This window comes from Larimichthys crocea, chromosome XVIII (assembly GCF_000972845.2).
Source record: "Larimichthys crocea isolate SSNF chromosome XVIII, L_crocea_2.0, whole genome shotgun sequence".
Taxonomy (NCBI): domain Eukaryota; kingdom Metazoa; phylum Chordata; class Actinopteri; family Sciaenidae; genus Larimichthys; species Larimichthys crocea.
This window is the reverse complement of record NC_040028.1, coordinates 17,091,303-17,114,595: the sequence shown is the minus strand read 5'-3', so window position 1 is coordinate 17,114,595 and position 23,293 is coordinate 17,091,303. Positions and strand designations below refer to the sequence as shown.

The window sequence follows — 23,293 nt, the reverse complement described above, 5'->3', positions numbered from 1 at the left end:
ACTACTTTCACATATTTAAGGTATTTTGAAATAAATCTTAGAATTTACACGGACTTTGAAGAACAGCAGCTCACCTCAATGGAAAGATGAGTACTAGCAATTTTACTGAGCTAGTGTAATCCTCTATCGAGGAAATTGAAATTTATTGATAAAATCTAATAGTCCCGTTTTCTGGAGGACAAAGTACACCGAGTTCAGTAATAGAAGCCCTAAGGCAGCAAACAGAACCTGCTGTAGAGAATTATATCAATTTGTTAAACCACCCGGGGATTATTAAATCACATTTCCAGGAGGTTATTTTAGAAATTCATTATCCTTTCCCCCTGATTTCCTGTTTGTTTGTATATTTTACCTCATGCTCTCTGTCTCCAAGCTCTTTCCAAAAAACGTCTTTCTCTCTCTCAAACAGATGGTGATGTCCAGGCCCGCAGCTGCCAGACAATCCCATCCTCTATGGGCACCAGCAAACACACACAATCATTCTGCTATCATCCCAGACACACACCCATATGCCACAAAAGGTTATGTTTCACTTAACCTGCACACATTACAGTGATTGTAGAGCTAATTAAATCGCCGTCATTAAAATGGTTTCCTCAATGTTCACATAAATCAAGTGAATGTAACCGCTAACATTAGAGCCTGGTGGGGTAGGTGCGATTCTAATAAAACAGCATTAAATCTAATATTTTTAGCCAAACTTTATATGTTTTTAATATGTCCACATCATTGAAAAATACTGCTTTAGTGTCATAAAATGTCAATGCTGCATTTACAAAGCCCTGGTACACGCTGTTTTCCTCCTGTTATAAAAAGCTTTTTCAATCAAAGGTTTTCGGGAGAAGAGCCAAGAGGTTGAAAGCATACTTCAGTTTGAGGTCTGTAGGTTGAGGAAGCTGAGGTGCTCCGTGTCCTTTAAAAACCTCTGAATGACGTGTGGTATTTGCTTCTTTCCAAAGATATCATGTAACATGTGTTTATTTTTAGTAGTACTACTGTGCAGTATGTCTTTCATACTTTGTCTCTTATTTGTCACCGTGCTTGATGACCAAACTCCCCCTTTGCATGAGTAACCACTCATACAGGGTCTCACCAGTAGAGTCTTTTTTGGCGCCATCTCAAAGTGGATGCCTCTAAAAAGTTCCCTGGAGATCAGTCCATAGGCCACAATCATCACCAACCCTGGGATTGCAAACAGCACAAGCAGTAGCAGAATGTACCTAAAAGAGACACATAAAAGAGGTTAAGATCCCGATGGCCATGCTATGAGGATATGGTGCATGCAGCCTTGATGTCGCCATGGTTTCTAGCTCTTAATATATCCTATTACAGTACCTGTGCACAGTAAGCAATAAAAAGAAAAAAAAAAACTGGCCAGAATCCTCAAAGACTCTTCAAACCATCTACGTAGATGAAAAAATACCCGTGCATTATGTGACAAAAAAGATTTTCAACCTGTTTTCAAATTTGTAAAGGATGGAACTTGGGAAACGTGTTAAAATATCTTTTACTGGGCAGCACCTTTAGCTCAGGGGATAAGACACTGAACATGAACCACATGTTCCAGGTTGTAACCTGGATGAGGTTTATTGCCTCTCTCTTCCTCCACTAATGAATCATCGCTTTGCTATTCTAATAAAGGCATAAAACGCCTAAAAAAATATTCTTTGATTACGTGTGGACAAAGTATTCTTCCATTCAGATGGTCTACAGGTCAGAACATCTGTAAATATTTCTGAGAAAGCAATGTTTTGTTATTACCCACCAGAACACAAGCCTAAAGTCAGATAAAGACATAGAATCAAACACAAAGTACTTAAATACTGCATAATGTCAAACTCCTCACAGATACATACACATACACAGAAGTTACTGAAATTACCCTAAAGCCTGTTTCATTCTAAATCAAAACTTCTGCCTGGTATCCTCGTCTGCCCTAAGTTTCCACGAAAAACACTCGACACAAAGAGGGCTGCCAAAATAGTCTCCATGTTTGGACCTGGAGAAGTAAATAAATGTTTCAGTGTAGCTGCTGTGCTCTACTCAACTACCACACGGACACACACCTCAGACACAGTTCATCTAAAGTTTATCATATAAAACGCACATTATCCCGATCGCTGGCACAACGAGGAAAAATGATCTGACTGCAAGTTTAATGTCAGTTGGTTTTATGTGACGCCGCGTGCTCGATGACCCTGGTGTATCTCCGGTTTTGTTTACAACACTACCAAAGTGTTTCATTTCTTTTTAAATTGGATTTTCTGTTTACTGCCTGATACAACAAGATAAGTTGATATGGAAACACGTACAAGAAATAGCTTAGTTAAAGCCTAAAGAGTGGACCTGGTTGTGTTGACACTGAAGAGATGTGTGTAGTTTGAAGGCGCTCGCTAATCTCTATTTGTTCTTCTATTGATCGGGTTCTTTTAAATCTGTCAATGAGATGTACGAGCTGTGAAGGTTTTGTAGGACCATGATGGATGTGCATTATGTGAATGTGTGATGATTGTTCGGATCTTTGAAGGTTAACAAAAATACTTTCCTTGAATTTAGTTGTTTTGTTTCTCAAAGATCTCATGTAAAAAGTGAAAATACCTTCACCATACCCGCAGAGAGTGCGACATAATCCAGGAGTAGGACTTCTATCACGCAGCCTTCTAGTGTCCTTCCAGTGGATCGATGCAAATGACGCTACCTCCAAGAGGTAAGACTCTTCTGTTCTTTATATTAAATAGTAACATGAATACTTACAGGGACAAGTGGGGTTGTATGCTGCATATATATTAGCATGGTGATGTTTTTAGGTTTGTCTTTTTTAATAGGGTTAAAACACTCTTTTCACAGCTTTGCTCTATTTCTGTCTGGCAACACCTGTCTTTGCCTCCAACAGGGATCTCATGGAACGCCGTCTGCTGCGGTAACACACCGACTCTGCGTAAATATACTGTATCATCCCTTTGAGATTCTCTCTTGTCTGTTAAACTCATTTGTTAATCACGTCTCACTCGAAAGCCTGAAATAAAACTAAATTAAATTGTTCGAATGAGTCATTTTCAGTCTCTCAAATATAGCGACATAACACATATTATGTGTTTTATGCATCTTTCCTCCTCATCTAAAATATTTTTTTAACATGCCAGCTTATCATTTTAAACAATTATAAATGTCACAAAATAATGATATTTATTGTAGCATGCAGAGCAGAGAAGAAAACAATTCTCTTGTAACAACAACAAACAAATAATAACAATAAAAAATACTATTTCTCAACTCATCTTTCTGGCAGTATTGCGGCTAATGTTAGCAGATCTCATTAAACTAACATTATGAGTACGTTCAATAACGTTACTTTAACTTTATGGCTCCTCTGTGCTTGTGCTCCTGTTATAGTACATTTTAGCACATCAAAGATGAACATGATAATATCTTTAAAGCAAGTGACTCAAGGGATCTTGGGTAATGAAGGCAAATTGGCCATCATCCTGTAGCCACTGCTTGTAATCACAGTGGTTGCTGTTCATCAACATCTTTTTTACAATAAGAAAAACATGTCGTATTCATTATAATGAGAGACTGAGCTGATATGAATGATGAATGAATCAAACACTCACCAGGTCTGCTCTGCCGTTGTGACGGGCCACTTGTGACGGCACTGGTGAGCGGGGTGGTGTTGTCGGGACGCTGAAAAGACTCCAAGTGACTGATGACTGATAGGGATCATGATGATTAAGGCCAGCACCCATAGTGGCAATCACCCGATAGGCGTGGGACCGAGTCTGCCACACGCGAGACTTCAGAGGGTTACAGATGGCGCGCTGTTAGCGTTCGATTGCTATGGCACCAGGCTGAATGTGGATATGCTGACTGATATACCTGCAGGAACACAAAAAGTAAGTAAACACACATGCTGCTATCTATTCTGAAATATATTTTCTTTGGATGAATGGGAAGTTATTATTTCCAAATGTTTGTTTACGTGTGCATGTAATATCTGCAATAATAACAGAGAACAAAGTGTGGTGCCTGTGGAGATGTCTTGCAAATGATACAATACAAGGCGAGGAGATGGGATGATTATCTCGGGAGGAGAGAAAGTTGGGCTGGGCCGCTGATGTGATCTGCCATCTCCCTCCTGACAGGGCAAGACGGGAAATTACTCTTTACCTCTCTTATCCATGTCCTCAGGAGAATGCAAACCGTGTGTGTGTCAAGACCGGGGGGATGGGGGCGTGCACTGTGGTGGCCTGCTACCTATGAGAGCCGATCCCACTAAAGCAGAGAAACATCCGCATCTGTCTCTCCCCTGGGTTTGTCCACTGTTGCTGGCTGCATCATGATGGTGGCTCTCCTTCACTTAGAGGCCCTGTGCTTTATTTAATCCACCTTTGCAAATCTCCGATGTTTTTTCTTCCAGGATTAGCACAATATTCCTGCTCTGATCATCATTTCGTTGTGTTCTCTCTGTTACTAACTTAATTCATTTTCTTTTTATGTACCATCACCATTCTCTCATTTGTCTACTTTTTTTATACATTATGACACAATGATAACATGGCAATAGGTTGGGTGTATACATAAAAATCATGTGCTGTCCACCACCAGCTAGTTAATTTTTAAAAACCTTAAATAAAAGCTTTGTTAAAAGACGTGCACCAATTTATGATGCTCTTACAGTCTGTGTAAAGTCAGAATAAATATGTGTTCTGAGTTTGTCAGACAAAAGAAGAAATTTGAATGATTGCAAATATCGACAAGTTTATGAAATTAGGTGTCAGAATCGGGTAAAAATGAAGTCTCAGCTCCAGGACTGTGGGGGCGTGTCCGCTGAATGTGCTGAAGCCACGAGCCACTGAGTTCAGAAAAGGACACGACTAACTTTGAAACACTCTGAGCGAGATGAATTCAGCTATTTCTCTCTGGCCTCAGCGTGTCATCGAGCCACCCTTTTAAGGACCGCCCACAAAATCCTGAGACTGAACACTGGTGAAAAACTGTTTGAACTTCTCATTTCAGTAATATATCGTTTACATGTTTTCAGCAACTACTTTCCAACATATTTAAGGTATTTTGAATCTTTTACACAGACTTTAAAGAACAGCAGCTCACCTCAATGGAAATATGAGTGACTAGCAATTTTACTGAGCTAGTGTAATCATCTATCAGAGGAAATTGAAATTTATTGATAAAATCTAATAGTCCCGTTTTCTGGAGGACAAAGTACACTGAGTTCAGTAATAAGAGCCCTAAGGCAGCAAACAGAACCTGCTGTAGAGAAATTATACTCAATTTGTTAAACCACCCGGGGATTATTAAATCACATTTCCAGGAGGTTATTTTAGAAATTCATTATCCTTTTCCCCCTGATTTCCTGTTTGTTTGTATATTTTACCTCATGCTCTCTGTCTCCAAGCTCTTTCCAAAAAAACGTCTTTCTCTCTCTCAAACAGATGGTGATGTCCAGGCCCGCAGCTGCCAGACAATCCCATCCTCTAATGGAGCACCAGCAAACACACAATCCATTCTGCTATCATCCCAGACACACACCCATATGCCCACAAAAGGTTATGTTTCATTTAACCTGCACACATTACAGTGATTGTAGAGCTAATTAAATCGCCGTCATTAAAATGGATTTCCTCAATGTTCACATAAATCAAGTGAATGTAAGCACTAACATTAGAGCCTGGGTGGTAGGTGCAATTCTAATTAAAACAGCATTAAATCTAATATTTTTAGCCAACATTTATATGTTTATAATATGTCCACATCATTGAAAAATACTGCTTTAGTGTCATAAAATGTCAATGCTGCATTTAGAAAGCCCTGGTACACGCTGTTTTCCTCCTAGTTATAAAAAGACTTTTTCAATCAAAGGTTTTCGGGAGAAGAGCCAAGAGAGTTGAAAGCATACTTCAGTTTGAAGGTCTGTAGGTTGAGGAAGCTGAGGTGCTCCGTGTAATCCCTGTCCTTTAAAAACCTCTGAATGACGTGTGGTATTTGCTTCTTTCCAAAGATATCATGTAACATGTGTTTATTTATTAGTAGTACTACTGATGCAGTATGTCTTTCATACGTAGTCTCTTATTTGTCACCGTGCATTGATGACCAAACTCCCCCTTTGCATGAGTAACCACTCATATAGGGTCTCACCAGTAGAGTCTTTTTTGTGGCCCATCTCAAAGTGGATGCCTCTAAAAAGTTCCCTGGAGATCAGTCCATAGGCCACAATCATCACCAACCCTGGGATTGCAAACAGCACAAGCAGTAGCAGAATGTACCTAAAAGAGACACATAAAAGAGGTTAAGATCCCGATGGCCATGCGTATGAGGATAATGGTGCATGCAGGCCTTGATGTCGCTATGGTTTCTAGCTCTTAATATACTGCTATTACAGTACCTGTGCACAGCTAAGCATTAAAAAGAAAAAAGAAAAACTGGCCAGAATCCTCAAAGACTCTTCAAACCATCTACGTAGATGAAAAAATACCCCGTGCATTATGTGACAAAAAAGATTTTCAACCTGTGTCTCAAATTTGTAAAGGATGAAACTTGGGAAACGTGTTAAAATATCTTTTACTGGGCAGCACCTTTAGCTCAGGGGATAAGACACTGAACATGAACCACAGTGTTCCAGGTTGTAACCTGGATGAGGAACTTTTATTGCCTCTCTCTTCCTCCACTAATGAATCATCGCTTTGCTATTCTAATAAAGACATAAAACGCCTAAAAATAAAATATTCTTCAGTTACGTAGTGGACAAAGTATTCTTCCATTCAGATGGTCTACAAAGTCAGAACATCTGTACATATTTCTGAGAAAGCAATGTTTTGCACGCAGATCTACATACCCAAGAACAAGCCTAAGGTCAGATAAAGACATAGAATTAAACACAGAAGTACTTAAATACTGCATAATGTCAAACTCCTCACAGATACATACACATACACAGAGAGTTGACTGAAATCACCCTAAAGCCTGTTTCATTCTAAATCCAAAACTTCTGCCTGGTATCCTCGTCTGCCCTAACGTTTCCACGAAAAACACTCGACACAAAGAGGAGCTGCCAAAAATAGTCTCCATGTTTGGACCTGGAGAAGTAAATAAATGTTTCAGTGTAGCGTGCTGTGCTCTACTCAAACTACACACACGGACACACACCTCAGACACAGTTCATCTAAAGTTTATTTCATATAAAACAGCACATTATCCAGATACGCTGGCACAATGAGGAAAAATGATCTGACTGCAAGTTTAATGTCAAGTTGCGTTTTATGTGACGCCGCATGCTCGATGACCCTGGTGTGTATCTCCGGTTTTGTTTACAACACTACCAAAGTGTTTCATTATCTTTTTAAATTGGATTTTCTGTTACTGCCTGATACAACAAGATAAGTTGATATGGAAACACGTACAAGAAATAGCTTAGTTAAAGCCTAAAGAGTGGACCTGGTGGTGTGTTGACACTGAAGAGACTGCGTGTATGTGTGTAGTTTGAAGGCGCTCGCTAATCTCTATTTGTTCTTCTATTGATCGGGTTCTTTTAAATCTGTCAATGAGATGTACAGAGCTGTGAATGGTTCTGTAGGACCATGATGAGATGCGCATTACTGTGAATAGTGTGATAATTGTTCAGGATCTTTGGTAGGGTTAACAAAAATACTTTCCTTGAATTTAGTTGTTTCTCAAAAATCTCATTGTAAAAAAGTGAAAATAACCTTCACAATACCCGCAGAGAGTGCGACATAATCCAGGAGTAGGACTTTCTATCACGCAGCCTTCTATGTCCTTCCAGTGGATCGATGACAAATGATGCTACCTCCAAGAGGTAAAACTCATTCTGTTCTTTAGATTAAACATAGTATAATGCATACTTACAGGGACAAGTGGGGTTGTATGCATGCATATATATTTAGCATGGTGATGTTTTTAGGTTTGTCTTTTTTAATAGGGTTAAAACACTTCTTTTCACAGCTTTGCTCTATTTCTGTGCTGCAACATCTGTCTTTGCCTCCAAACAGGGATCTCATGGAACGCCGTCTGCTGCAGGTAACACACCAACTCTGCATAAATATACTGTATCCTCCCTTTGAGATTCTCTGTTGTCTGTTAAACTCATTCGTTAATCACGTCTCACTCGAAAGCCTGAAATAAAACTAAATTAAATTGTTCGAATGAGTCATTTTCAGTCTCTCAAATATAGCCACATAACACATATTATGTGTTTTCATGCATCTTTCCTCCTCATCTAAAATATATTTTTATTAACATGCCAGCTTATCATTTTAAACAATTATAAATGATCACAAAATAATGATATTTATGTCGCATGCAGAGCAGAGAAGTAAAACAATTCTCTTGTAACAACAACAAACAAATAATAAACAATAAAAAATACTATTTCTCAACTCATCTTTATGGCGGCTAATGTTAGCAGATCTCATTAAACTAACATTAATGAGTACATTCAATAATGTTACTTTAACTTTATGGCTCCTCTGTGCTTGTGCTCCTGTTATAGTACATTTTAGCACATCGAAGATGAACATGATAATATCTTTAAAGCAAGTGACTCAAGGGAATCTTGGGTAATGAAGGCAAATTGCCATCATCCTGTAGCCACTGCTTGTAATCACAGTGGTTGCTGTTCATCAACATCTTTTTTACAATAAGAAAAAACATGTCGTATTCATTATAATGAGAGACTGAGCTGATATGAATGATGAATGAATCAAACACTCACCAGGTCTGCTCTGCCGTTGTGACGGGCCACTTGTGACGGCACTGGTGAGCGGTGGTGTTGTCGGGACGCTGAAAAGACTCCAAGTGACTGATGACTGGATAGGGAATCATGATGATTAAGGCCAGCACCCATGTAGTGGCAATCACCCGATAGGCGTGGGACCGAGTCTGCCACACGCGAGACTTCAGAGGGTTACAGATGGCGCTGTAGCGTTCGATTGCTATGGCAACCAGGCTGAATGTGGATATGCTGACTGATATACCTGCAGGAACACAAAAAGTAAGTAAACACACGTGCTACTATCTATTCTGAAATATATTTTCTTTGGATGAATGGAAAGTTATTATTTCCAAATGTTTGTTTACGTGTGCATGTAATATCTGCAATAATAACAGAGAACAAAGTGTGGTGCCCTGTGGAGATGTGCTTGCAAATGAATACAATACAAGGCGAGGAGGTGGGGATGATTATCTCGGAGAGGAGAGAAAGTTGGGCTGGGCCGCTGATGTGATCTGCCATCTCCCTCCTGACAGGGCAAGACGGGAAATTACTCTTTACCTCTCTTATCCATGTCCTCAGCGAGAATGCAAACAGTGTGTGTATGTGTGTCAAGACCGGGGGGATGGGGGCGTGCACTGTGGTGCCTGTACCTATGAGAGCAGATCCCACTAAAGCAGAGAACAATCAGCCATCTAGTCTCTCCCCTGGGTTTGTCCACTGTTGCTGGCTGCATCATGATGGTGGCTCTCCTTCACTTAGAGGCCCTGTGCTTTATAATCCACCTTTGCAATTCTCCGATGTCTTTTTCTTCCAGGATTAGCACAATATTCCTGCTCTGATCATCATTTCGTTGTCGTTCTCTCTGTTACTAACTTAATTCATTTTCTTTTTATGTACCATCAACCATTCTTCTCATTTTGCTCTACATCTTCATCCTTTCTTTTCTTCCTCCTCCTTCAGGAGATGAGTGGATGGGTTTTTCATTTCCTAATGCTGGTGAGCATGAACATGTTGCATTACCTCTATTACTTCCAATATGAGTTTATTTTTAATCTTCGAGAACTGAACTGAATCCGTCTCTTCAGCTGTTTGGCTGGCTACAATATCACGGACTAATGAACGCGTCATGTGTTTTCCTACCAGGTAACAATATCAACCAGCCATAGTCATGTTTTAAAGGACCTTTGTAAAGCTTTAGTATTGTTACTAAGCTCTATGTACATGTAAATTTCTGTATCTGATGTTGTATCCTAAGTGTTAAGGTGGACAGTCCCTCACCAAATTTAACCGTATATCGTTTGATACCAAAGACCCAAATTAGTTTTTGAAAGCAAATTTTGTTACCCCTGTTTCTAGCACGGACACGAGAGTGTCATTTAAAGTCCGTATCTGAAGCACAAACAAATCCCATTGAGGATCAACAACCTCCCACAAATGCAGGAGATGATGAAACTGGTCCGTGGACGTTGATGGTGTTCAACGGTAATCCATATCTTTTGTAAATTGGTGGCCAGGAGTTCAAAGAACTTGTTAACTTCCTGATTGTTTCCACGCTTTCTTTTTTTTTGCAGTCCGGGTTACAATTAAAAATAAATCAATGTAAGAGCTGCTCGCTTCCGTTAAGCTGTAACATAATGGGCTGCAAAGTCTCAGCAGTTGAGTGTCAAACTCCCCTTTCAATTTATTCTTGGATGCTAGTCAATCACATCTCAAGGCAATTAGCCTGATAAACAGATGGAAATGTCATTTTGTTTCTATTTAAATCACACGGGGGGATATAAATGAGCTGAAGGCAGTGATTCAGTTTTACCAAGTATGAAGACATGAGCAAAGATTTTTCATATCGTTGGCTAGATGGTACAACTGAAAATCTTGTGGTGGTACACCAAAAACCAAAAGCTGGGGGAGGGTCAGAGTGTGATGCAGAGGTTAAAAGCAGCTGGCTAACTAAGCATTTGTTATTTTCTTTCCCATAAACAATTATAAAAAATATACATTATTGATTTAAATTAATAGTAGTTAATGTACGATGTTAGAAGTATATATTAAATGATTGTGTTTGGTGGCCTTGACCACAGTGACCATCTTTTGGTAGAGCCTGTGATAACGGGATAACAGGTGGCAAAGAAGAAACTGGGCTACAGTGTGACAGAAAATTGATTGCTGATATTGATTGACTGGTTGCTGCAACTTGCAATAGTTTTGATTATCAAGTTTTTCAGTTGATTGAGGGGAAAAAATACATTTAGTCAACAGTAATAAGTAAGTAACATTAGTTTATAGCTGTTTACCAGATAGAGGCCTGGCATTATGTATATTGGTAATATTATTTATGTGAATGTAAATGAAAGTACTGGTGGATTCTAATAATAGTTATGAGATGCTGAGTCATAGTTGGATGTGTTGATTATAAGAGCATGTCTGACGTTCGTTGGGTCTTCATAGTTCTCCATGGTTACTGAAGAAAACCTTCTTCTGGAAGTCTCTAAACTTTCCTTTTAACCTGTTAAACAAGAGTGAGGCTGATCTTTTACTATTTATAACTGATTAAATCTGCAGGAATTGCAGAGGAGCAACCATGGCAACTAAATCTAGAGACAGTTTTTATATGAAATCATCAGAGAAAGATCAATATCAGGTGTTTTGGCATTAATCCTGAACTTACATTTTCCAAACACGTCTTTCCATTTATCTGAATTATCTTTCTCGATCTTGACTGATCAGTGATTGTACCTCTAACCTGCATCAAAAGGTATCTGACCTCCTGTCTGCACCTCAAAGCATTGACGTATGGCTGCTGCCTAAAATTCAGTTAGCTCCGATATAAATGGTATTGGCTTAGACTCTGAAGCAGAGGATACTGTTAAAAAATCCCATCATATAAAAATGATATTGAAGTTGTATCTATTGTCTTCGGACAGCTTAGTTCACCAACAGTGCAAACGGCACCAAGAAGCCCACACCGCTCCCTCTTTTCTCACCCATGAGGTAGGACACTATCTTGCACATGGCAGCTCCAAAGATGAAGTCCTTGAGGATGCTGGGGATGAGGGTGAAGGGCATGCAGAAGATGGCCATCATCAGATCGCTGACGGCGAGCGACAGCAGGAAGGTGTTGGTCACGGTGCGCATGCGCTTATTGACCGTCAGCACCACGATGATGAGCAGGTTGCCTATTACACTCAAGATGAAGATGAGTGAGTAGAGCAGGATCCGCAGTGTGTGGTCCCCATCTAGTACAGAAAGAGACAGATGAGTGTTACAGTGTGAACAGTACAGTATAAGAAGAACTTAATTAATGCTTCTTTTCTTTACTCAGTTTGTACACATAGGCACAAAAGACACACAAGGAGCTCATAAGACATGCAAACATGGAGAGATGTTGGAGTGAAGGGAGCACTTTGGTGCCTTGGGCAGTGCCCATGAGATGAACTTGCACCTCTCCAGGTACCAGTCCATGCCAGATACTGTGGCCACTATCTAGTTCCCTAAGTCTCTATGGTCTGAGCCTCCTAACTACTGTTTCTCATACAGTAGCTGCTTCTCTGCATGTGTGTGTATGTGTTACACTAGTAGTACACTAAACTGTATACGTTATTTGAAATTAATGCAATGCACAGACTTTGACCAACATAAACTCTGATGTTACTGTAGACTTTTAACTACATGTATTGCGTTACATGAACAGGCAAACAATCTTAGATGGCAACAAACTTTGCATCACAAAAATGAACATAAGTCTACGAGTACTACAACTATTTACTGCATACTGCTGTTAGAAACAATAATGAACCTGTCGGTAATTAATACACAACCATTAATCAAATCAATAACTATCAGCAGTCAACCTTGAAAACAATTTATTACACGTAAAAACAGATTACTCTAGAAACACAAGACAAAGTATGTCACATGTCGACAGTCTTCTTGTTAATTCGGCATCAATATAATCCTTAAATACGTGTTTCTGTACAAACGTTTCATTTTGGATTTTGTCACCTCAACAACTCAAGAAGTCGCTGCCAGCTTTATTTAAGAGGCGAACCGCTGCAATAGGAGCTGGTTGGTGGATCAGATACATGCCGAATTAAACGCTGTCTCAAAACACTGTTAATTCATCGTCCCTCATGTGTGTTTGATGGTATTTTAGGATTTCAGGACCTTCTACATTCTGATAATATTAAACATTTTGTAAGAACGTTGAGGACTCAACAGACTTTTTTCTCACTGGTTACATTCATGCTGCTGGCCTGTGGTAACATGTAGACCTACACAAATTAGCCATTAAATGTACGAAAGCAATATCACACTCGAGGTCATGATGATGAAGTTAATCACAACTTCACTCCCTCGTGTGATTTTGCTTTATGAACGCCAAGCATCTAAGAAAACTGAAGTCTCCACCTTTTATTGTCTGTTGACATTTCCTCTTGTTGATGGTTGTAAGCCCACCTGGTGGGTCCCGTCTGTGGCCTTTAGTTTGACACTGACAGCCGATGATCACTGGGTGACTCAGTACAGTTCCAGGACTCTCATGTACTAGTTTTCATTAAGTATCATTATGATGTTACATTTACAGTATTCTACTTTAATTACATCACTCACTCCTTTACACCAGTATCTGTATCAGTGTTCCAACAATGACAGAAAAGTCATTTTGAGATATTTTTTATGATATTTGAGTTTGACATTTCCTGGTAAATGGTAAAAAGTTGACTCATCCTGCACTCAGGAGCATATACTAATCTTGTGTCCATTAAAATACTTTCCCTGCTCGCCGGAGCAGAGTTTGATGGAGTCTATAAGTGATTCTGAAAGCTGCTGCATGCATCTTTTGGCCGGGCCTAGCAGCCGAGGTCGTTAGGAAAACCACCTCCGTAGGCTACTGTACTCCCTGACAGACTGGCCACTGCTGCTTTCAGAGGTTGTTTGTGTTTGATGCCGGGTCCTGCTGTGTTCACTGGAAAGTAGACGCCAACACTAGATCATAGCGCCAGCTACAATGCACAGTGGTGGTGATGGCTACTGTAAATGCTAATCAATATCGGCAACAAGAAAAGTCATGCTCGTTTAAAGAACCAGTGTGTAGGATTTGGTGATGTCTAGTGATGTAGTTGCTGATTGCAACTGCCTCACCTCACCCCAAGTGCTTACTTTGACTTTGAATTAGGATTATACTGGGGTTCAGGTGTTTTAATTCATATACAGTAGTGTGAGTGTTTCCTGTCTTTCGCATGTCTCGTGCACTTCTCTTATTTGGCCTGTGATTTACTGAGGCTGGCAGGGAGAGATAATTATAAATCAATAGTACAAGGTTAGGAGAGACAAGGACAGGAGAGACAGGCTTCATAACTGAGCAGATAACCAAAAAAAAGGACGAGGACGTTATGATATTATCTGTATCAGGTGGGAGGTGTCTGAGACAGCCCATTTTACAAAATGATTAAGAAGAGCTCCTCAGGGAGCTTTTTCTCTGTAACCCCTTTTTATGTGTTGCACTGTTAAACGCTCCTTCTTGTACGACGAATATTAAATTCAACTCAAACTTTGATACTTTGAATCCAGCCTTCCTTATTCAAGGGTTAGGGTTAACATTTTCTACTCTCAAAGTTGAGCCATCCCTCCTCACTTCAAAACACTGTAAAGTACAAAATACTGTGGCCTACAGCCCGAATCCTGTTTGTGTCTTCTTCAGTCATCATCAGCTTCACTGGATCACATCCTGTAAAGGCCACTTCATCTGCTTCCACTGTTATCTGCACCTCCGCCCTGGTTAGACACAACACTTTTTAATGGGTTACCTACTGTGTCTGCATCCAGGGGATTAGAGGCACCCTTGTGCGCCACTTTCGCATGACACAAATCACATCACACACATAACCCCCCAAACTTCATCGACATGGAGTTGTAGGGGCATGTGCAACCACACACACTCGTGCCTTAATCCCCTGAAAATACACAACTAAGCACAATCCTCAAAGGCGCTGGTACATGACATTTAACTAAAATCTGTAAATACATCTAGATATGGACTGATCCCTGCAAAACACCAACCAAATGTACTGTCAGACATTTTTCATCAGCTTCTCACTCCATGTATTTGTAAGTGAGGGTTGCAGACAATATGAATGTTTTTATTTAAGTGATTACACACGATTATTCATGTTTTCTAGTCGATTAATATCTTCAAGGTTATTCTTGAAGCAATCACACCTCACTGACTCTCAACATTATACCAAGAAATGGTATTAAAAGCCCAAAACCTAATACCCTTGTTTCCCTTGGCCTGTGTCGCATCTGTTTAACGTAATCCCGAATCTGACTTGTATTGATTTACAGTAATCCAATTGGGATGTAAACATGGGAATTGTGCACTAAATCTGCAGCTCCACACGCGCACGTCTGTTTGTCAGAAATCGGGGTCAAGTTCGGGTCAAGCTGGAAAAATCTGAACACGGCTGAAGAAGAGATAGCATGAAGGGCAGATATGTGGTTCATATATGGAAGTAGGCTGATAAGATTGACTTAATTCCCGTGCATCCACGCAGGCTCTCCAGACTCCGATATGTTTTTGCATTTCGGATCAGGTTTAGCGATGGATTGGCAAATGTCAGAACATCAGCCTGTCTTCTTCTGTCTCGCTCTCATCCCTCTCTTAGAAAGACACACGCAGTGTATTCCCATCTAATGCCATGGGGCTTCACCATCTGCCTCACACGCTCCAAGGCAAATAAAAAGCAGTAACGTCTAAAAGTGGAAACTGTTCTGCTGACAGAACATCAGGGTTTCTTCACCAGGCAACTTAAAGTATTTTAATTTTGTGTTTGTGTGTGCACATACATCAGCATGAGCGTAATGAAAGTGTGCCGAAAGATAATTGGTAAGAGAGAACCGACAATGTCTCCTTTATTACTCTCTCTCTCTCTCTCTCTCTCTCTCTCTCTCTCTCTCTCTCTCCTCTCTTTCGTCTAATGAAATATGTTACACTGGCTTCTGCCTAATCGAAGGCAATTAGCTTTTCTGTGTGCTCGCTGGCTGTGCAGGAAACATTGATAACAGCCCTCAGTACATTTACACAGTTCGTTCAAACCAGCATTTCCAGTAACTGCTCCTGCTTACGGGTGTGCCGCAAATTCATCTTAATCACCGGCGCTCCACCTGCACTCACCGGCCAATACGCCAGGCAGATTAACGTTTCTGCTGTAGTAAGTAAAGCACTCTTAAAGTGTTACCGCCTCAATAGACTTAATCATGCTGATGCGTGTGTTCGTAAAAACACAGTTTAAATCCTGAAATGTATTTTCTCAGCAAACCAAACAGAAGCATGATGGTGTTCATGCTGTACACATGCATTTGTTATGATCGCATTAGTTGCGATCAGCCTTTTATTTAGCAAAGTTCTTTAGCCGACGACTAAAAGTCAGTCCCAGATTTACAGCCTCTTGCTCAGTTGTTCTCCTTTCCTCTTCTTAGCTTCCTCCATCAGTGTCGCATATGGTCTCTTGCCCTCTGACATTATGTCCATAGAAGCTGCTAAGCCTGGTTACATTGTTTACCTACCTGGCTCCTGTTCTGGCACAACACTGACACTGCCCTCAGTAAAATATGATCCAGTTTCACCAAAACTGAGTTTGTGGTGTGTGATTTAGTGCCATAAAACATACCACTTGTCTGTCATGCGGCATCAAAATGATTTGAAGTATTAATTTTAAGATAGGAAACTTGCATAATGTCCCTTTAGTGTGAAAGAGGTTGCTCATAGTGAGAACTTTTGGTTTTATGGCTTAAAGGCAAACAGGCAGCAGTTTACAGCTCAAAAACTCTGATAAACCCACTATTCACTATGTGCTCAGCACCGAACAAGAAGATGATATTTCCCTCAGGAATTGGTGGAAAGCCAAACAGAGTTAAAAGAGAATATCAGAATCTTAATGTTGGTCCGTATTGGCTGGATGTTTCCGAGCTCAGTCGTGTCTGCTGTGGCGAACAAAACAGCTGTCTGCGATTTATGAAACACTGATCTAAATGACGTTAAATATTAAATATTTGATAAATAAACTATTAGAAATCAGGACTGTATTTTCCCAGAAGGACTAAACTGACAGATTTAGCAGTGTTGTGATGGTGGTGTGTTTTCACTCTGGCTCTGTGCTGGATGTGGTGCTCCTCTTTAAAAATTCCACCTACACTGTTCAGCCTTGACTAGCAGACAAATCCAGTTATCTGGAGAGACACGATGCACAGACACCCTTGACAATACTGTACAAATAAAATGAGAAAAATATTAGATGCGCACTGTTGGGTAGCTCCAACAGGATGCATGTTTCTAACTGATATGAAGGAAATTTGGCAACTGATTTTTCATCTAGTGCCATTGGTCCAATACTTTGGCTTATGAGCAAATACCTGCAAGAGTAGAGTTTGCATGTTCTTCCTGTGTCTGCGTAGGTTCTGTCCAGGTTTTACAGCTTATTCCCACAGTCCAAATACATGCGCTTAATTGGTGACTCTAAATTGCCCGTAGGTGTGAATGTGAGTGTGAATGCTTCTTTGTCTCTATGCGCCCTGTGATGAGCTGGTGACTTGTCCAAGGGTGCTCAAAGTCAGCTGGGATAGACTCCAGCCTCACCCACGACCCTGCTGAGGATAAGCGGTTACAGATAATGGATGGATGGATCTATAAGCATATGCATGATGTATGAGACATACATGGACAATAGCACACTAGCATATAGCCACTTCAATTACCAGTCTAGTTGATAATTGAAGCTCTTTTTTAATCTCTGTTGCAAACTACACAATTAATGTAAGTCAACAGCACTGTAGAGTTGGTCTGTTCCAGTAAAATACTCCATAAATCAAATATATTAAACACAGTAGCTGCTATACGACGACAACTTTATCAGTCATTACAAAACATACCAACACTGCCTGTTTGGTGATGTTTAGTTTGCACTCGGCTCCACCGCTTATTTGGAGTTCTATTTCCAGTTTGAACAGCCAAATGACAGAAGTGAAGCCTGTAGCGCTGGAGGTGTGCGGCGCTGGTCTCATGAGAATGTGTGTGTGTGCATTAGCCACCAGGCATGTCTGACCACTGGTTCTGGCACACAGCCCGCTATCTGTTTACATGCTGCAGGCACTGTGGGCAGGTGAGCAGATTGCGGTTCGGGGGAAAATGACTTTGTTGCAACTTTCACAGGTTTTCTACTTGTAATCATCTGGACAGGTTGGAGTATACTGATTTATTTGATCTTGATTCAATCCACCTGCCATTTATAGCTTAAAAGAGTCCATTACCTTCACATGCTCTCAGTAATTTATCTCTACTTTATGTGCATACAGGATGTCTGCTCTCGTGTCTGATAACCTTTTGTATTGCACGTCACACACTTAGTTCAAATGTGCAAATGCAAACTCCATTAAAATGACTGCTAACTAACAAGTTAACTACAGTGCCAGGTGCTATTATTAAATAGGCAGTGAAATATTGGATGAATTAATTATGAGGTTCATACTCAATCCATGAATATTTAAGGTTTCATTTATTTCTCTCAGACATTATATTGACTATGAATTACTCTCGGCCCTCTGCATCTAATACATATGCAGCGTGTGTCACTTTCTATCCCAGTCGTCCCTCGTGTTTGTACCTATCAGGGAAAAGCCGGCTCTGCTCCTGTAAGACCGAGGTATTGGTAAATGTCACTGCTGGTGGCTAATCCAGCATGGTAAATGTCATCTAAGCCTTGTCACTAAGCCAACCGCACCCCAGAACAGTTGATGGAGGCGCTGAACGAAACCACTTTCTTTTGACTATGCCTCGCGAGCCGCAGAGCCTGTGGTCGCCGCAGTCGGACTGAGAAACAACAATGTTGGTCGCTTGGCACACAGCGTATGTATTAAACACCTTAGCTCTGAACAGGCAGTGAAATGAAAGGGTGTGCATGATGGAGTGGTGGCGAGGTATTTTCCCTGGCAGTGACTGTGATAACCCCTCTGTTGTTGCCATCATCATCATCTCCAAAGTAATGACTTCATACCAGCTAACGACAACATTTTTATTCACTCTATAAATATATAGCACCTGTGTCTTGTGTAAGGGGGAGGTGTGACCCACTATAACTCTTATTAAATCCACAGCAGGGGTGTCAAAATATGTGACATGAAGTACATAGAGAGTCTGCAGCTTTTTCTTCCATGGCTGCATCCAGTGTAACAACATTTTGAAAGGTGTTTGTGGTTTCGTGATATGTTTCAGCGCAGCATCAGGCAAGGCTTCACCTCGCTTTGAGGTGTGTTTGGTCGTGTTTTGTGGTTGTGTCAGGGGCGGATGCCGGTGTCAGTGGTGAAAATCTCATAAAGCAGTGATGTATTTTTAAACGCTCTTTGACAGGCCAATGGGGTGCATTCAAAGAATACTCAAAATGCCAGAAATTGTGGATGTTATCCAGACAGATTTAAAAAAAGAATTGACATTTAGCAGTGAGGCTGTCTGGTGAACGTCTCTCAAACTCCACGCCACCAGATTCTCCTCTCTTAAATTAGGCTCAAGCCAAAGACTGGTCTTTGCTCTTCCAGTGCCACAGAAGGAGTTATACGACATAGCCGTAGACATAGTGATTATTATTGTAACCATGACAATGAAGTTCCCTTAACCTTCAAAAACCAAGTTGTTTTTGTGGCCAAAAACTTTGTTTCATCTGGTGGATTTACTGGCACCTAGTGGTGAAGTGACATAGTAAAGATACTTAAGGCTCTATCTAGAGCATCTGTAGGTATTAAAGACTCATTCTAAGGTAACAAAATTATTTTTATTTTAACCACGACTCTAACTTTGCGCCTGACCCAAATCTTAAATAGTCAGTGTGTTACAGAGTAGATGGCGGCCAACGAACTCCCAGTTTGGAAGCAGACAGAGATCCCTGGAAAAAAGTAAAGTACTGCTGTGGACAGGCCACCTAAAAAAAATAAAAAATCAATATCCATTAATTGCACCCTATAGTGATCATATTCTCAATGCACCTTGCTGTCAGACAGCCCTTTCGTTTGCTGCTAAATTGTCTCAGTCGTAGAATTTACGTATTCCTACGCCTGAGCCCAAATGTTCTGTTCGTGGTGTATTATGCTGCAGATCTGACAACGCGGTCAAGGAATGCTTTGTTCTACTTCCATGCTGGGACTGCTTCTCCAAAGTGGGAGTGCACTGACTGCTGTCGACTGTAGGTAACACACTTACTATGCATAAGTACCACACTTCAGTTCGCCATTCATCATTCTTGTGCCTAAATCCAATTTATTAACCACAGCTTTGGTGGGCATCATAAAACTCATTTATTTTTCAGCATTTATCTGCAACAGGTTTAGGGAAATGCTATCGTCCTGTCTGAGCTACTGAGCTACTGACTTTGTTATTTAGTTTGGTTGCCTTTCGCTGGTTTTGAGAAAATGTCACCACAGTTCCTTTGGTAAGAACGAAAACCAGAGCACATGCTTTGACATCTGCAGAAAAATGCGGGCGATCAAAAGCGAATCTGACTTTGACACAACTCAGTCAGTCAGCGTGATGGACAGAGAGAGAGACAGAGAGGAGATGAGAGGAATGAGCAAACGTGGTGAAGAAGTAATCAAATTCTGGAGTGACAGCGTGAGTAATGACGGTGACAGCAGCTGTACAGGGTCAGACATTAGAAGATGTGTGCGTGGTTGTGTTTGGAAGATAGAGTGGAAATGCTAAATAAAGAGAAAATAAGACAGTGAAAAGCCAAACTGAGGAGAAGTGATCATTTTTGAGTGACACAGTGTGTAGGCGAAATAACTTAATGGTGCAGCATAAAAATGAATTAAGCTACCGTTTTATCTGTGCTGCTGCGACTCTCATCAGACACAAGACACAGCAGCGTTGAACTGTACTTGTCAGACACGTCCTCAGCGGGTTTGTAATTTGCAATCTGATTTAGCTCAGTATAATAATGGGTTACACACATGGCAGAGTACACCAAATTATCACTGTTAGATCCTTTATTCAATACCACACTACTAAAAATATTACAAGTACGCCCATTTCCATCAGGAGTAAAAGTACTCAGTGCAGAAAAATGACATCTGTGAGTAGTATGTCTGTATGTTATTACTCTTGGATTAATATTTAAGCAGCTAACTGTTTTAAATAAGTCTGTCACTAATTAGATTCTAGGCAAAGTTATCCAGAGCTCATAGCAACACCTTCAAAGGTCTTTCCAACCCTCAAATTATTCAGTTTCCTGCAATTTAAAAGCAGCAAATTAACACATTTGAGGAGGTGAAACCATGAAATGTCACCTCTGTGAATGTGATTTCTGCATGGAAAATGAGTTCAACGCTTCCTCCGTTATCAACATAGACTAAATGATTAACTAACAAAGCTCTGAGTTTTTTTTACAATCCATCGCCATTTAAAAAGTTCTTCGTATGTTACGTGCGTAAAATCTTAATGTGTCGAGTGAAGATGAATTTTATTTGTAAAGATTTATGAATTACCTTAATTTACTTTTAATTAATATGTTGCTTCATTCATTACAGGAACTGTATGTCCTTGTGCTTTTGCTTTACCCGCAGCCTGAACGTAAAAGTCAAGTTTATAGTTAAAGGTCCAGTGTGGATTATATAACATTCATAACTATGTTTTCATTAGCGTATAATCACCTGAAAATAACTATTTTTTTGTTTTTGTTACCTTAGAATGAACCTTTCATATTTACAGTGGGAGCGGGTCCTCTTCCACGGAGACCGCCATGTTTCTACGGTAGCCCAGAACAGTCAAACTTAAACAATGACTCGAGATTCAGCCTTTAGATTCAGGTTTCTCCTTCAGACTCAGAAGGCTAGGGTGAGGTGAGGGGATTGCAATACCACGATTACACCACTGCAATGCAACTCAATCCTACACACTGGTCCTTTTAATGCTGAAAAGTAACCAGTGTTAGACTCATAACTACAGCTGTCAGAGACGTGTGGTGGAGTAAGTAATGCAGTATAGATTACTTACTTTTTTACCTCAGATTTGTGCTCAGTTACAGTACTCGAGTAAATGTGCTTGTTTACATTCCACCAGCGTAAACTGTTCATAGATGTGAGGACATCTTGGGAATGACTAAAAGGGGAAATACAGTGTGAATCAACAGTTAAGAAGCTGATATTTCTCATTTATGATGTTGAGCTGCAACACTCAGCGGCGTAATGAAAGCGCTCAATCTCTGCAGTGTCTTTTACACACACACTCGCACCTCATCAACACATGGAAACACTGACAAACAAACGCTGAAAATAGCAGGGGTTGACTGGAAATAAATTTAAAAAAAACAGGTGGTGATTGAGACTGAGAGGAAATTGCCGGAGTGATGACGCACTTTAATGTTTTCTCTTGTTCACAAGTTCAAATCAAATCAGTTATACTGTAGCCCGGTGCACAATCTGTCCACATGCAACACACAGACACACCGTTACCCTCACATGGGATAGAAATACTCAGAAATACTTGGAAAGGAGATGCAGATATAAACAACAGGAAGCAGCAGCAGGACCGTGCAGTCCAGATATATGAAGCTTTTTTAATTATGAATAAATCCCCATCCATATGGGCAGGATCTGATTCATGACTCTCTCTCTCTCACTGTGATCAATATTCAGCACATTTTCATTGACTTCCCCTTCAAAATAAAGCAAAATAAAACATAACTACCTAGCTTTACTTTGAAAAACAGAGTGTGGCACATCTGGATATCCCTTAAGTGACTGAAACCTGTTTTTCTCTGTCATGTGCAGAGGTGATAAATGTATTTAAGGGGCTCTTTTAGTATCTTATGGCCCTTATATAATGTAAAGCTATGCACTAAATATTATTTGAACTACTGTCACATGTTACACAAATGTATCTGTAGTTATTTGAGTGGAGTCAACACACCTTCAATAACAACCCAACACTAACTGGGGGGATTTTAGAATTAGTTTTCTTGCAGTTTTATCTAAGTCAAACCAACAAAGCACCTGCTCCACGAACAAAATGACATCCAGTTAAACCCCAGGTCACAGTTTCACCCCTCAGGCGATAAAAGTTGAGTTATCTCCCGCTCACCTTTCTGCTTCGCGCGCTGAGGTGTGAGGAGCGTGGACACGTTTCCGTAGGTGATGTTTGTTGTCTCCAAGCTCACGTTCAGGGCTCCGTTCTGCAGCGCGTCTGCCTGCGCCTCGACGCACTCCGGGTACGTCTCATTTAGCACACAAAGATCCATGTTTTCTTTTTAATCTATTGTGGTTTCTGGTGTTCCAAAAAAGTTCGATTCGATTCAGACCTTTTGACAATTTTCGTCTGAGCTTCTCATGTGGTAAAATGACTCTGCACCCATAGTCCTTCACACCTTGGCACTTGCTCCGATCTTCTAAAACAAATCACACAAGAAAAAAAACTGTAGTTTGCTTCTTTTCCATGTATTTTCCGTCTTTACTTTGGAGATTTCTCACTTGGCACCACACGTCAGTCAGTGATCGGTGCGCACCAGGAGAGGAGCGCGG

General features: G+C 40.4%; 2 protein-coding genes across 5 annotated transcripts in view; one reads left to right on the top strand and one right to left on the bottom strand.

Annotated features, from left to right (window-relative positions):
* The window catches only part of cckbrb (cholecystokinin B receptor b), a 27,427-nt gene extending 4,414 nt beyond the window's left edge, over nucleotides 1-23,013 (bottom strand). Inside the window, exons 1-4 of the mRNA XM_019261160.2 lie at nucleotides 22,857-23,013; nucleotides 11,725-11,976; nucleotides 8,744-9,005; nucleotides 6,154-6,281 (exon numbers count right to left, since the gene is read on the bottom strand). Of these exons, the coding sequence (XP_019116705.1) occupies nucleotides 6,154-6,281; nucleotides 8,744-9,005; nucleotides 11,725-11,976; nucleotides 22,857-23,013 (799 nt within the window). The remainder of the gene's footprint in view (nucleotides 1-6,153; nucleotides 6,282-8,743; nucleotides 9,006-11,724; nucleotides 11,977-22,856) is intronic.
* The window catches only part of pdzk1 (PDZ domain containing 1), a 57,477-nt gene that overhangs the window by 21,958 nt on the left and 12,226 nt on the right, over nucleotides 1-23,293 (top strand). Inside the window, exon 1 of one of the 4 annotated variants that reach the window (XM_027291087.1) lies at nucleotides 8,919-9,022. The exons of the other annotated variants lie outside the window; for them this stretch is intronic. Within the exon in view, the coding sequence (XP_027146888.1) occupies nucleotides 8,966-9,022 (57 nt within the window). The 5' untranslated portion in view covers nucleotides 8,919-8,965. Of the gene's footprint in view, nucleotides 1-8,918; nucleotides 9,023-23,293 lie in introns of those variants that run through there. 4 annotated transcript variants of the gene reach the window in all.